Below are 13082 nucleotides of genomic sequence, written 5' to 3'. Positions count from 1 at the left end.
GCTGTTCCTGCTCTCCTCCAGCTCCCACTGCTGGGCTGCTGGTTTTCCAGCTGGAAACACTTCACCCCGACTCCAGGGAAGTGCTTCACGGTTGTGACTGAGCTGCTGCTCTCACCCGCGGCCGGCGGGAGCGGCTGGGATGGAGGAGAGACGCCCTGGAAGAGCGGACCACTGTGGGTTTATAGCGGCGATGTGAATTGAAGTGAAAAAAAAAAAACACAAAAAAAACCCCAAACCCAAAACCCACATCTGTCTTCAACTGTGATCACTGTTGTAAAAATCTTTTCATTGTCAAAAAGCCGGAACGTGTGTTCTTCGATCCGTGCACGAGCAGCCCCTCGAGCTTCCGGGCGCGGGCACGGGGGGTTGATGCCCAGCGCATCTCCCGCCCTCCCGGGATCCAACCGGAGGCTCCAAACACGGAATTTGGCTTCAAATACTCCGACGTTGCAGCCAGACGGCCCCAACCCGCCTGCTCAACCCAGACCTGACGTGGGCACCTGCGGCTGGGCAAGGGCTGAGCCAGGCGGCAGCGCAGCCGTGTGCCAGCCCGGGCTGCCCCATGCCAGCCCTGCAGGTGAAACTCCCTTTTTCTTTAAACTCCCTTCCCCCCCTGTGCTTACACAAGGGCACCTTCTTCTCCCCCATGCTAAATAACCTTTTTTTTTAAAAAAAAAGCACAAAAAACACCTTTCTTGGCCCCACGAGCTCCGGTTCCATCCTGGGCGGCCACCTCAATAGCGGCTTTGTGGCCACGGGGCCGGGGCGGCTCGGGTGGCTGTGGCCAGCTCCAGCTGGTTCTGAACACGTGAAGTGCCTTTGGGGGGGGGGGGGGGCAGGGAAACAACGTAAAAACACCAAAATCCTCCAGTTTGCCCCCTCCCAGCACTGCCTACACGAAAGCGGTCGCCCCTGCGGGGGCCGCTGTGCCAGCCACAGAAGATGCCCGAGCCCACCCTTTTGGTTTTTTTTTTTACTGAAGTTTATTAGTTTTTTTTAACTTTTAATATATTTAACTTTTATTTCTTTTTTTTTTAAAAAACAAAAACAACAAACACATTTGGTCTGACGTTGGTTAATGGTCCTTTTCCCCCACCCCTCCGCGCTGGGAGGTCTCGCCGCATCCCGGGTGGACGCGGGAGGCAGAGCCAAGCCCGGCTCCGTCCGTCTTCCAAATAAATAGAAACAAACAAACAAAAAAGAAGGAAAAAAAAAAAAAAATCACTTGCAAATTTGTCCTGTGCCAGCTGGAGAAGGGACCAGGAGAGGCCACGGAGAGACGCGAAACCCACGGACAGAAACGAGGGGATTAAACTCCGAGAGATGCTCGTGGAGCCCGTGCCCGCCGTGCCCTGCCCTCATCATTCGGCCACGGAACCACCGAAACCACCGCGGGCACCGGCCGCACCGGTGGCTTTTCCACCACCCTCCCTCGCCCACGGGTCGGGGACGCGCTCCCCTCCGGCGAGGGGATGGTCGGGAAAAGGGGGAATAACGCGGGGCTGGAGCCCGGCGAGGGGCTGGAGGTCTCCGGCACAGCCGATCCGAGGGGCTGCGGGGAGGCGGAGGAGCCGTCCCGGAGGGATCCCGGCTGGAGCCACCCTCGCTCTGCCCATCCCGGGGCACCGCGGTGCATTAAGGCAGGAGGTGAAAGGCAGAGAGGGCACCGACGCGGAGCGGGAGGTGGGGAAGCAGCAGACTGCTGCCACCCCGAGCCGCGGCCCCTGGCCGGAGCGGGCACCGGAGCGGGCCGGGGGCCCAGACGGGCACTCCTGGGCCCCAGTTTGCTCTGCTGGACCAGGGAGGGGAGAGGATGGAGGGGACGGGGACCTGGGCGCTACGCCAGGGTGGCATCGGCGCAGAGACGGGGCACGGGCACTCAGTCGGTTTTGCGGTGGTTGTTGTTGAGGAGGGGTGGCCAGTTGGAGAGGGGCCCGTTCTTCGCCGCTGCCGCCTCCTCCTCCTCCCCGAGTTGTCCGTTTCTTCACGGTCGCTCCTCTCGTCCTCCACCACCTGTGGGGGGAGAGGGAAAGGGGGGTGGGTTCGGTCAGCGGCGCCCTGTTTCCCGCCGTGCCTCAGTTTCCCCCATCACAACCACCTCCCCAAGCACCCTCCAGGACTCGGGAAGCCCAGTCCACTCCGGCTTCACAGTTTGGGGGTCTCCCCTGCAAACCCCCCACCGCCACCTTGCTCCCGGGGCAGACTCGTGCCCTCCATCCATGCCGAGTCGCATCGCACACAGCTCCTTGGCGAGGGGCTGGGAGCCCCCAGCCATCCCCACACCCCCTCTTGCCTTTCCAGTTATGAACTTCTGGGCCATGCGGATGATGAGGTAGGCCCAGAAGATGTGCAGCGACTGCAGCACCACCATCATGAAGTTGAAGAAGTAGTAGCCGAAGAAGGCGGGATACAGATCCAGCGGATAAACCACCGTGCAGTGCATGATCCTGCCGGGAGAAGCAGCTGTTGCAGGCAGGGACTGGCACCCCACCCCGTGCCTCAGTTTCCCCACTCGTTCACCAGCGACCGGCGCTCACCAGAAGGGCAGGATGACCAGGCGGGTGACGATGAAGACGGCGGCGAAGACGATGAAGATGTTGTTGCAAGTGTTCCTCCAGCCGGCGTAGTTAAACATCTTGGCGGACTGCGGGGGCGGAGGCGGGGGGTGAGGTGTGGGGGGGGCGGCGGGACGCGGCCGCGGCCGCGCGGGGGGGACGTACCTCCAGCAGATAGTCCGACGAGTCGTGCAGGGCCATGATGAGCGTCCCTGCACGGACGTAGTTGGCGAACCAGGAGAAGCTGATGAGGATGATGGTGGCGACGTGGTGGATGATTTGCTCTTTAAAGTCCTGCGCCCGGGGAAGGGGGAGCCGGGGGTTACACCCACCCGGCCGTGGCCCCCAGCACCCCACCGCCCCCCCCCATCTCCAAGATCCCCTCCGTGGCCCCAGACCCTCCCACCCGCTGGTCCATAATGTCCACCACGAGGGTGAAAAACCCCACCGCAACGTCCCCAGCGTCCCCAGAGCCCCCCGCCATCACGGCCCACCTTGCGCTTGACGTCGGAGGCGATGCTGAAGAGCAGGGACCAGTAGAAGGAGAGTTCGATCATGTAGTACCAGTACTGGGAGGGCAGCACGCTCTGAAAGCCGACAGGTGGGCTGGGGGGATCCTCCGTGTGTCCCAGGGGGTTCGATCCCCTTCCGTGGGCACCAGCCAGACCCACGGGTGTCCCGGGGGCCCTTCTGTACCCCATGGCGTGCCAACTCCATCCCCGAACCCAGACGGGTGCCAGAGACACGGCGCAGCCCCGGAGAGACCCTCTCGCATGCCCGGGGGCTCCGGTTCCCGTCCCTCGTCACCGGAGCTGCTCCGGGGGGGCAGGACGGGCCGTGGGATGGCAATGGGATGGGGTCGGGGGCTCACCTGGATGGGGTATCCCTTCCACACCTCCCGGAGGTCGTAGAACCAGGGTTTCTGCGGGATGCGGGGAGGGCAGAGAGACAGAGAGGTGTCAGAGGGGGTGGGGGGCCGGGGGGGCCAGGGGGGCGCAGGCAGGGGGCGATACTCACATCCACTATGACAGCCATGCCAGCAATGAAAGCAAGAAGGTAAACGTGAATCGCCAACTGGAAAAAGGAAGCAGACGGTGCTCAGCCGGGCCCCGGCGCGAGGGAGGGAGAAGGATGGACCCCCAGCCCCGTATTCCGCCCTCCCCGGTGCCCCCACAGCCCCACCGCCGACGGGACGCGGCCCGCGGGGCGCCGGTGACGCCGGCGCGGGGTCTCACCTGGCCTCCCTGAACTTCTTGAGCAGACTGGGCCGGTCCTGGTTGCGGCGGCGGCGGAACCAGCGCTCCACCTGCCGCACCGTGCAGCCGCTCTTCTTGGAGAGCATCTCCACGTCGGCCTGGGGGGGCGGCAGGGATGTCACCGCCGCGGCGCCCCGGCACCACCGCTCACCCTCCCCCAGCCACCACCAGCCCCTTTCGGGGACCCCGACCCCCCCTCACCTGCTTGGGGTGTTTGGTGGTGGTGGCGTAGAACTTCTCCAGCACGGCGTTGGGGGTGGCTTTTAACCTGACCTTCTCCTTGACGTTCAGCAGCCCGGCCAGGGGGGTGGCCACGTACCTGGGCAAGGAGCAGGGGGGCACGAAACGCCCCCGTTTCTGCGTCACCTGGCTGACACGGCCCCATCGACGCCACTCAAGGACCCACAGCCACTCGGTGCCTCAGTTTCCCCATCCAGTTGCTTCTCCGAGGTGGGTTTCACCACGGGGGAATCCCCCAGGGCTCTTGGTCACCCCAGGGTTGGGGGACCAGCCCTCCCCCACGGAGTGGCAGCCGTACCCACCGCGGCGGAGGTGCCTCCCCCTTCTCCCAACAAAGCCCCGTCTGTTCCCAGCCCCGCTCGCCATTGTTTGCCCAACAAATCGCTCCTCAACCGCCGGGGCCGGCGGCCGCCCGCGCCGCGAAAAGGGCGGCGGAGGATGCACAAAGCCGGATTTGTGCGGCACCGCCGGGCACAGGTCCGTGGCCCCGGACGTGCCCCGGGTCGGGGGCAGCACCCCCGCGGTGCCATGGCCCCCCCCGAGGTCAGGGCGACACGTCCGGGGGGTGGTGGCAGCACGTGCCCAGCCCCGCGCGCAGCCCCTGGGGTGCGGGGGCAGCTGGGTGAGGGTCCCCCCGACGCCGGGAAGGGACTCACGTCTCAAAGAGGTGCCGCACGACGAGGAAGAGGAAGGCCAAGGGGAGGGTGATGTAGAGGTCGGAGGCTTTGGCGTAGACTCGCCCATCCCGGTCCTCCAGGTCGGCCCAGGTGAGGTTTGCCGGGAGCCAGAGCCGCTCCCACCAAAAATAGCTGTACAGGGTCTGGAACATGCTGGGGGGGCAGGAAAAGAGAGGGAGAGGTGAGGGGGGCACCTGGCACCCCCTGGCAGCAGGGGAGCCCTGCGCCAACCCCGGCTCGCAGCCGGTTGCTGGCTCCCTCCAGCCGGTGCCGCCAGCTCCGTCCGACACGTCCCGGCTGGACCCGGCGCCCCGCGCCCCACCGGGAGCCCCCGGCCGGTGAAACCCCCGTCGTGCCACGCGGCGCGGCCGGGCAGTCGGCTCCGGCAGAGGGACTTTGCTCCCTGCGGCACAGAGGTCAGCGGGTGATGATTAACCGGGAACGGCTCTCGCTTCCGACCGGTGAGACCGATCCTTGGCACCGGTGGAGGGAGGAACCGGCTTCCCGGTCTCCAGGATTTCCCCGCCGTGGTGGCATCACACGGCGTGGCACAGGGCCGGGGATGGGCACAACCTCGGGATCGTGGCGGGAGGAAGAGGAGGGAAACCCTCCAACATGGTTTCTCTCCCAAGTGCTGCGTCCATACCCCAGGATCGATCCGGGCACGTGGCCCACCGCCGCGGCGGGGAAACTGAGGCACGGAGCCCACCGCCGCCCCTTGGCCGCGCGGCCGGACCCGGGCGGCTGGCAGCGCGGGATTAGGGATTTGCTGGCGGCACAATGGGCACCTTTGTGCCTTCGACGGGCACCGCGGCGGGCGGGCACCGCAGCCCACCCACCCAGCGCCGCCCCCGCCACGGGGGCACCGGCACATCCCGGCACCGGGCACGAGCCGGTGACCCCCCCCGGGCTCCGCGGGGCCGGGCGGGGGGTCCCGCCGCTCCCCGGGAGGCAAATCCCGGGCACGGAGCCGGGATTCGGGCGCGGGACGAAGCGGCTTCGCTCCGGGCCGGGGGAAGAGGAACCGCCGCGGTCGGTTTCGCAAGCGCGGGCGGGAGCGCGCGCCGGTTCCCGGTAACCGGGACGGGACGGGGCCGCGGGCGGGTAACGGGCGGCGCGGGGTAAGGCCCCGGTCGGGGCCGGCGGCATCTTCCCCCGCCCCGGGGAAACGGGGGCAGCGGGGCCCGGCTGGTGCCGCGGGGACGGAGAGGAGCCGGAACCGGCCCCGCCGAGCCGGGGGGGGGGGGGGACCGGTACCGTCCGCCGGGCCCCCCCGGGGGGAATTGCGGAGCGATCCCGCTGGAAAGCGTGAAGGCCGTGACGGGTCCGGGCCCCGGGGAAGAACCGGGGCTGGGAGCACCGAACCCCGTCGGGGACCCGGCACCGGGGGCTCCTCCCCACCCCGGCTGGGGGGCACCGGGTCACCGTCGGAGGGACGGGCCGCACCCCGGTCCCGCCGGGGACACCGGCCGGGCCCCGGGCCTCGCAGCGGGCCGGGGGGGCACCGTCTCCCTCCGGCCCCGGGGCCCCGGCCCCCCCCGCGCGGCCGGACGAGCCGGGGAACCCTGTCGGGCCCTTGGGGGGGGGGGGGGGGGGGTCGAGGCACGGGGCCGCCCGCGGGCGGCGGCCCGGAAACACCGAGGGTGCCCCCCGCCCCCTCCCGCCCCGCCCGCCCCCACCGGGCCCGGGCCCACCGCGGCGGGCAGCCCCGGGGGACTGGCGGGGGGGGGAACCGGGAACCAGGAACCGAGAACGGGCCCGCGCCCCCCCCCGCGGGCCGAGCCACCGCCCTGGCCCGGCCCGACCCTCCGGAGCGCGGCCGCGCCCGGCGGAGCCCGGAGGCCCCGACCCCCCCCCCCCCCGCCGCACTCACGCGCCGTCCGCCGCCGCCTCGCGCTGCCGCTCGCCCCCCCCCCGCCCGCGCGCGCCCCGCGCCAGGCAGCGGCGGGAGTGACGTCACCGCCAACGCCGAGGGCCCCGGGGGGAGCGGAGCGCGCCGAGGGGCGGGGCGGGGCCGCCAGGCGTGAGCAATCCATCGCCGGGAGGCGGATCGGCGGGGGCGGACAGCCCGGGGCGCGCCCGGCGCTCACCGCTATCGGCGACCGACACCCAGCCACGTGCGCGCCCTGTGCCCCCCCCCGTGCACCCCGTATAGACACCCTATGGGCACCCTCTGTGCCCTCTATACGCCCCCCTCCCCCCCCCCCAGACGCCCTGCTCATCCCTATATACCCCATCCGCCCCCCCGAGACATCCCCTCTCCTCCCCCCCCCCACCCCCGGTACCCCCCTCCCGTCCCCTATAGACACCCCTATGCATTCTATACACCCCCCCATACATCTCCCTCGCCCCAGCGCCCCCCCCCCCCCCTCCCCGGGCTGGCGCCGGTCCCGGTGCGGGGACCCCCCCTGCCGGCCGCGCCCCGCCGCTGCACCCACGGGAGGGCCCGAACCCGCGTGCCCGTGGGTGCGGGGGATCTCGTCACCCCACCCCCCCCCCCCAAACCCACATCCCGTGGGGTGCAGAGGGTCCCATCACCCCAAATCCCCCCAGACCCCCCCAAACCCGCACACCCCGTGGGGAGCAGAGACCCCCACGGGTGTCAAGGGGCCGGACCCACGTGCACAGGGACAAGTCCTTTATTTGCCGAGGGCTAAGGCCGCGTTTCGGACACGGGGGTGCCGTATCCCCCCCCCAGACATGTGTCCCCCCATGTCCAGGAGCAGGGACCGAGGGGTGGGATCCCCCCGTGTTAAGGCCACTGGAAAGATGTGGGTGGTCCCGGCCGTGGGTGGGGAAGGACACCCCCTCGTGTGTCCCCCCACTCCTGGCCCCAGGGACCCCCACGGGGTCTCCCCGGAGAACAGACGGCAGTGAGGAGTCGGGGGCTCCGGCTGCAGGGACCCCACCCCACGCCCTAGCGCGGCCAGGAGCTCAGGGGGGCCACGGTGGGAGTGGGGCAGGGCCCCCACGGGTGCCCCCCGCAGGGACCAGGCACGGGGTGCTATAGGAGGGTGCAGTCCAAGTCCGGCTTCTGCCGCTGCCTCCGTTCTCCGGCCCGGCTGCCCGGCTGCGCGCGGCCCTGCGGGTGCGACGAGGGGGCTGAGGACCCGCAGAGACCCCCCTTCATCCCAGGGGGTCACCCACCGCCCCCCAGGACCAGCTGGTGGGGCCGGGCAGGGTGGTGAGGGGGTGAGAAGCACCCACACCCTGGGGCTGCAGTCCCAGCAGGGTGCACCCGGTTACCTGCGCAGGGGACCTGCTGCTGCTGCTGAAGATGATGATGATGATGCTGATACTCCTCCTGCTGCAGCTGGCGAGCGAGCTCCAGGTCGCTGAGTGCAGAGGGGTCCTGACCCTGCTGCTGCTGCAGGGACAGCGCGATCATGTAATCCTGGGGGGGTCACAAGGAGAGGAGGGGGGCTCAGCACGGCAGACCCACACCCTGCGGCACCCCCCAGAACCAGGACGGCACGCAGGCGTCCCCCACCTGGTCCACTTGTCTCTGCTGGAGCCGGTGGTCCGGGGGGGCCGCGGTGGCCCCCTCCTTGCCCGGCGCGTGGCTGAGGTGAAAATCGGTGTCGCAGAAGCAGCTGTCTCCGTCCACGTTGTGGAGGCTCTCCCAGACCACCCCCTCCTCCTGCAGGAAGCCCTGGTCCGTCACCAGCAGGTAGAGGTGGCCCTGAGGAGGGGGAAGAGGGGACAGTCGGCCCCGGGCAGTGCTGAGGGGGGGTCCGCCGGCTCCAAGGGAGCCGGGGCGGGGGCTGGCACCGCACCTTGTGCTTTATCATGGTGCTGAAGTGGTTGTTGCGGAAGAAGACGCTGAGCTCGCCCTCCCTGACGGCGGCCGTCAGCTCACACAGCCCGTGGTAGGTCAACTGGGAGGCTGTGGACTCCAGGAACTGCTCCGCCACCAGCCCTGGGGCGAGAGCAGGGTGGGAGCGGTGCCCGGGGGTGCCCTGGGGAGCGGGCAGCTGTGCGGTGGGGGCCATTACCTTCGCTCACCAGGCTGGAGTCGCTGGCCTGTTTGCAGGTGATGATCTTCTCCACCAGCTGGTTGTAGCTGAGCTTGCCCACCGCCTGGACCACCTCCGGGCTCTGTGGGAGGGGAAGGGCCAGGGGGGTGGGTGAGCACCGGGGCTGCGGGGACCTGCCCTCCCACCCGCAGCAGCCCAGGGCAGGGGGGGGATGGCTCAGTTTGAACCTTCCCCAACCAGCTGCACCACCGCTCTGTCATGGGGACGACCAAGAAGCTGAGCTGGTGGTTTCCACCGTGGGGAAGGCGCCATCATGGAATGGTTTGGGTTGGAAGGGACCTTCAAAGATCTTCTAGTCCAACCCCCCTGCCATGGGCACACCCTCCCCTACACCAGGTTGCCCAAAGTCCCATCCAGCCTGGCCTTGAGCACTTCCAGGGATGGGGCAGCCACAGCTTCTCTGGGCAACCTGTGCCAGTGCCTCACCACCCTCAGATCGTTCCTGTGTGTCCCTGCACCCACACAAGCCACCAGCCAGGTGGCAGGAGAGCTGTGGGGCCAGCTCACCTGGGGGTCCACCAGCCAGCCGTGGTAGAGCGGGACGTTGAGGAGGTCGAAGACGATGCACTCGGGCGTGTACTCGAAGTCCGAGACACCCGTGAACCGCACGTTGACATCCAGCCCCGTCGAGAGCTTGGGGAGGACCATCATGGTGTCGTTGATGTTCTGGGGGGGAGGAACATGGGGGTCTTGCTCAGGAAGAGCATTGGCACCCCAGGTCTTGCAGCCCGAGGCCACCAGCGCTCCCCGAGACAGGGCAAGGATCAATTTTTGGGGCTGGGTGAGACACGGCCTCGCTCCTCACCTGCTGGAAGTTGAGCTGCAGCCCCTCCGACGGCTCCCGGGGCTGGGTGGACAAGATGCAATCCCCTGCAAGGCAGTGCCGTCAGCCGCCGGCCACGTGCCCGGCTACCCACAGCACGCCGCCGTGCCTGGCAGCACGGCAGGGGCAAGGGGCTCACCCAAATGTGCCATCAGCTCCTCAGCCGTGATCACCTCCTTCTGCGGCGGCAGCTTCACCTGGAAGCACCGAGAGGCTGGGGGCCGGCCCCGGCCCCTTCCCCTCACCATCCGGGGGGGCTGAGCCCATTGCCCCCTTGCCAGCCCCCCAGCCCCCCCTGCGCCCCGCTTGCCTTCCACTGCAAGAGGAGGATGTTCATGATGGCCAGGAGCGGGCAGGGCCCGTTCTCGCTCTGCGTGACGACGGGCGTCCGTTCGCCTTTCCAGGTGATCCACTTCACGCAATAAAAATCCGCCTCCGCTTCCCGGTTGGGCGTTCGGCTTCGGGGGGGCTCAGCCGGTGACCCCACCGCCTCAGCAGCCAGGCTGGGCACGGGGGCACCCGGCAGGGACCCCCCACCCTCCGCAGGCTGCTTCTCCCCAGCATCTTCCAGCGGATGCTCATCGGAAGGGAGATGTGGGGCACAGCCCGGCTGCCCCATGCCAGGGCTGGAAGGCACGGTCTCCTCCCCGCCGTACGGCACGGCGGCTTGCCCGTCCGGTGCCGGGCTCTCCCGGCTGCCAGCCGGCATCTCTTCCCCACTGACAGCCTCCTCTGGGAGCCGCCGGGTCTCTTCGTTGCTGGAAGGGGCCGGGATCGTCCCTTCCCGCTCAGGCAGCTGCTCCATCGGAGCAGGTGGCAGTAGGACCCTCACCGTGGCGTCCCGCCTCGAGCAGCTCTGGATCAGGCCCCTGGGAACGCTCCGGATCCGTCCAGGAACAGCCGCATCCCAAACGCTCTCTTAGAAGCCCAAACTTGGGTGTTTGGAGAAAAAACACGTAATTAGCCCGACGCATTCACCAGACATGGCTCGTTAAATGGGATTTTTTTCTCCCCCACCCCTTCACGCCCAGTTAAATAACGAAAAATAAACCGCTGGCCGCTTGCGCCGCCGCTCGAAAATCCAACGCCGTGGCTGGGCGCGGATTTGACCTACGTCCCGTCTCCACGGCAAGAAGGGAAAACCCCGACCAACCTGGGAGGAACTGGGGGGTTCGACGGAGCAGAAGCGGATTCCGGCACTTCCACTGGGGTCTTCCTGCAGACTCAGCCCGGCGAAGATCCTCCTGCGGAGAGATTTAGCAAATTTGGCTTTGAAATATTCCACAGATATGGCAAATTTGGCTTTGACTGGGTTTTCTGCCCCGGCCCTCCCCAGTGCCCCCCTGGCCGTTACCGGGCCCGGACCCTCCCGCAGCCCCCCGTATCCCCAAGGCAGCCGGGTCTGCTCAGAGAGGGACAACGACGATAACCAGCAATGGAAATGCCCGGCAGGGTGGAAATTGGGGGAAAAAGGGATTTTTGGGGAGCTGGCACAAGCCCAGGGGCAAATCAAGGGCTCAGTGCCCCCCAGGCTGTCCCCATTGCTTTTAGGGGCGGAGCAGGGGGTCTTGGGGGCAAGAAGAGGAGGCCAGTGCCCAATGGTGACCCTCTATTTATTTATTATTATTTGTTAATAAATAAGTGGGTCATGGAGAAACAGGGAAATAAATAAGTGAATAAATATTCTCGAGTGAACAAGCAGCGTTATGAAATAAAGACACAAACATCCTTGACGGGCAGGTAAGTCAGCAGGGAATAAATCCTCTTACGAGGTAAACCCGGAGTAAGGAAAGAAATAATTATTCCTTGGAAACAAATCAACAGTGTGGAAATAAATGAAGAAATCCTCTCGGCAGACAGGTAAATAAGTGGCATTATTAACTAAATAATTTATTTAATAATTAAATAATGAGTATTCTTGCTAGACAGGTGGGGAATTAGATAAAAATAATCTTAAGAACTAAATAAATATTCTTCTAAAATAAAAAAAATTAAATTAAATATTCCTGTAAAAGGAGGGATACCCAGGGGCTGGCGGGGCGGCTGCGGAAGGGCTGGCGCTGCCTCCCGGTGCCCGGTGCCGCCTCCCCAGCCCGGTGCCCGGCGCTGAGCCGCCCCCGCCGCCGGTCGGTGCGTTCCGGGAGCCGGAAAAACCGGCTGCGGGCGGCGGGACGGCCCCGGCCGGCGGCGGTGGGCGCGGCGGGGCTCCGGGCGCTGCCCTGCCTCAGTTTCCCCACTCGGCACCGACCGGGGACAGGCTGAGCCCCCCCCAGGACCCCCCTCGCCCCGGTCCCCCCGAACGTCGCCGGTGCCGCCCCCGCCCCGCTCTTACTTCGCAGCCGGTTCGCGGCCGTGGCTCCCGCGCCCTCCTGTTCCTCCTTTTCCCCTTCGTTTTCCTTGTTTTTCCTCCTTTTTCCTTCTTTTCTCCTTTTTTTCCTCCTTTTTCCTTCTTTTCTCCTTTTTTTCACTTTTCTTCTTTTTCCTTGTTTCCTCCTTTCCCTTTTTTCCTCCTTTTCCTTGTTTTTTCCTCCTTTTCCTTGTTTTTTCCTCCTTTTCCTTGTTTTTTCCTCCCTTTCCTTGTTTTTCCTTATTTCCCCCTTTTCCTTCTTCCTGTTTATTCCTCTTTACTCCTTTTTTCTCCTTTTAGTCCTATTTTCCTCCTTTTCCCTTCTTTTTTCTTCTTTTTCCTCCTTTCCCCTTCTTTTTTCTTCTTTTTCCTCCTTTTCTCTTCTTTTCCTCCTTTCTCTCCTCTTTTCACCTTTTTCCTCTTTTCCTTCTTTATTCCTCCATTTTCCTTCCTTTTTTCCTCCTTTTTCCTTTTTTCTTCTTTATTCCTCCCTCTTTCTTCCTTTTTCCTGTTTATTCCTCCTCTTTACTCCTTATTACTCCTTTTTTCCTACTTTTCCCTTACTTTTTCCTTCCTTTTCCCTTCTTTTTTCCTCCTTTTTCCCTTTTTTTCCCCCTCTTTTCCAAGCCGGCCAGCGGCCTGCTCTCCACCGCCGAGCCCCACGCTCCGGCTCTGTGCCTGGGAAGGCGGATTTACAGCCGGGCGAGGAGGAGGAGGAGGAGGAGGAGGAGGAGGAAGAGAGGCCGAAGGGGCGGGGAGAGGCGGCGCTGGTGACCCCCCCCGCGCTGACGGGCCTACCGGCCCCTGCTCCCCGTCACGGGGCTGAGGTGGCACCGCCCTGAGGCGAAATACAGTCGGGAGGGGGGGTCTGGGGTGTCACTGGGGGGTTTGTGGGTGCTGAGGGGTGCCAGGGGGTGCCACCATCACCCACCGCCCCCCCACCTCCTCAGGGAGGCGCGCGGGGGGTGCCGGGAAGGGGGCGGGCGGGGCGGTGCCCCGCCCGCCCCCTTCCCGGCAACCCCCGCGCGCGGCCACGCCCCGATGCCTGAGGAGAGGCGGCGCGGTGTCGGGGGGGCGCGCTTGTACTGGGTTGTACTGGGCCATACTGGGTCGGGCCGGGCGGGTTGGGGCGTGGATCGGCGCCGCT

General features: G+C 66.1%; 2 protein-coding genes across 2 annotated transcripts; both read right to left on the bottom strand.

Moving 5' to 3' along the window:
- Positions 1 to 1845: 1845 nt before the first annotated feature.
- On the bottom strand, positions 1846 to 6629 carry CERS2 (ceramide synthase 2). The gene is given in 13 exon segments (XM_086628235.1): positions 1846 to 1966; positions 1969 to 2013; positions 2294 to 2447; positions 2538 to 2644; positions 2721 to 2849; positions 3050 to 3142; positions 3427 to 3477; positions 3573 to 3616; positions 3619 to 3629; positions 3791 to 3909; positions 4013 to 4130; positions 4708 to 4881; positions 6602 to 6629. Coding segments are annotated over 12 exon segments (1131 nt in total). The 5' UTR covers position 4881; positions 6602 to 6629; the 3' UTR covers positions 1846 to 1879.
- A 1103-nt stretch (positions 6630 to 7732) lies between these two features.
- MINDY1 (MINDY lysine 48 deubiquitinase 1) lies at positions 7733 to 10826 on the bottom strand. Its single transcript, XM_086628260.1, has 10 exons — positions 10742 to 10826; positions 9899 to 10520; positions 9728 to 9785; positions 9571 to 9635; positions 9273 to 9431; positions 8724 to 8826; positions 8505 to 8647; positions 8219 to 8410; positions 7967 to 8122; positions 7733 to 7810 (listed from the first exon to the last, which is right to left on the bottom strand). The coding sequence occupies exons 2-10, from the start codon at positions 10391 to 10393 to the stop codon at positions 7733 to 7735; spliced, it is 1449 nt and encodes a 482-aa protein (XP_086484386.1). The 5' UTR covers positions 10394 to 10520; positions 10742 to 10826.
- Positions 10827 to 13082: the final 2256 nt, after the last annotated feature.

Source organism: Tauraco erythrolophus, chromosome 30, assembly GCF_009769465.1.
Source record: "Tauraco erythrolophus isolate bTauEry1 chromosome 30, bTauEry1.pri, whole genome shotgun sequence".
Lineage (NCBI taxonomy): Eukaryota > Metazoa > Chordata > Aves > Musophagiformes > Musophagidae > Tauraco > Tauraco erythrolophus.
This window is presented reverse-complemented; position numbering and strand designations above follow the sequence as displayed.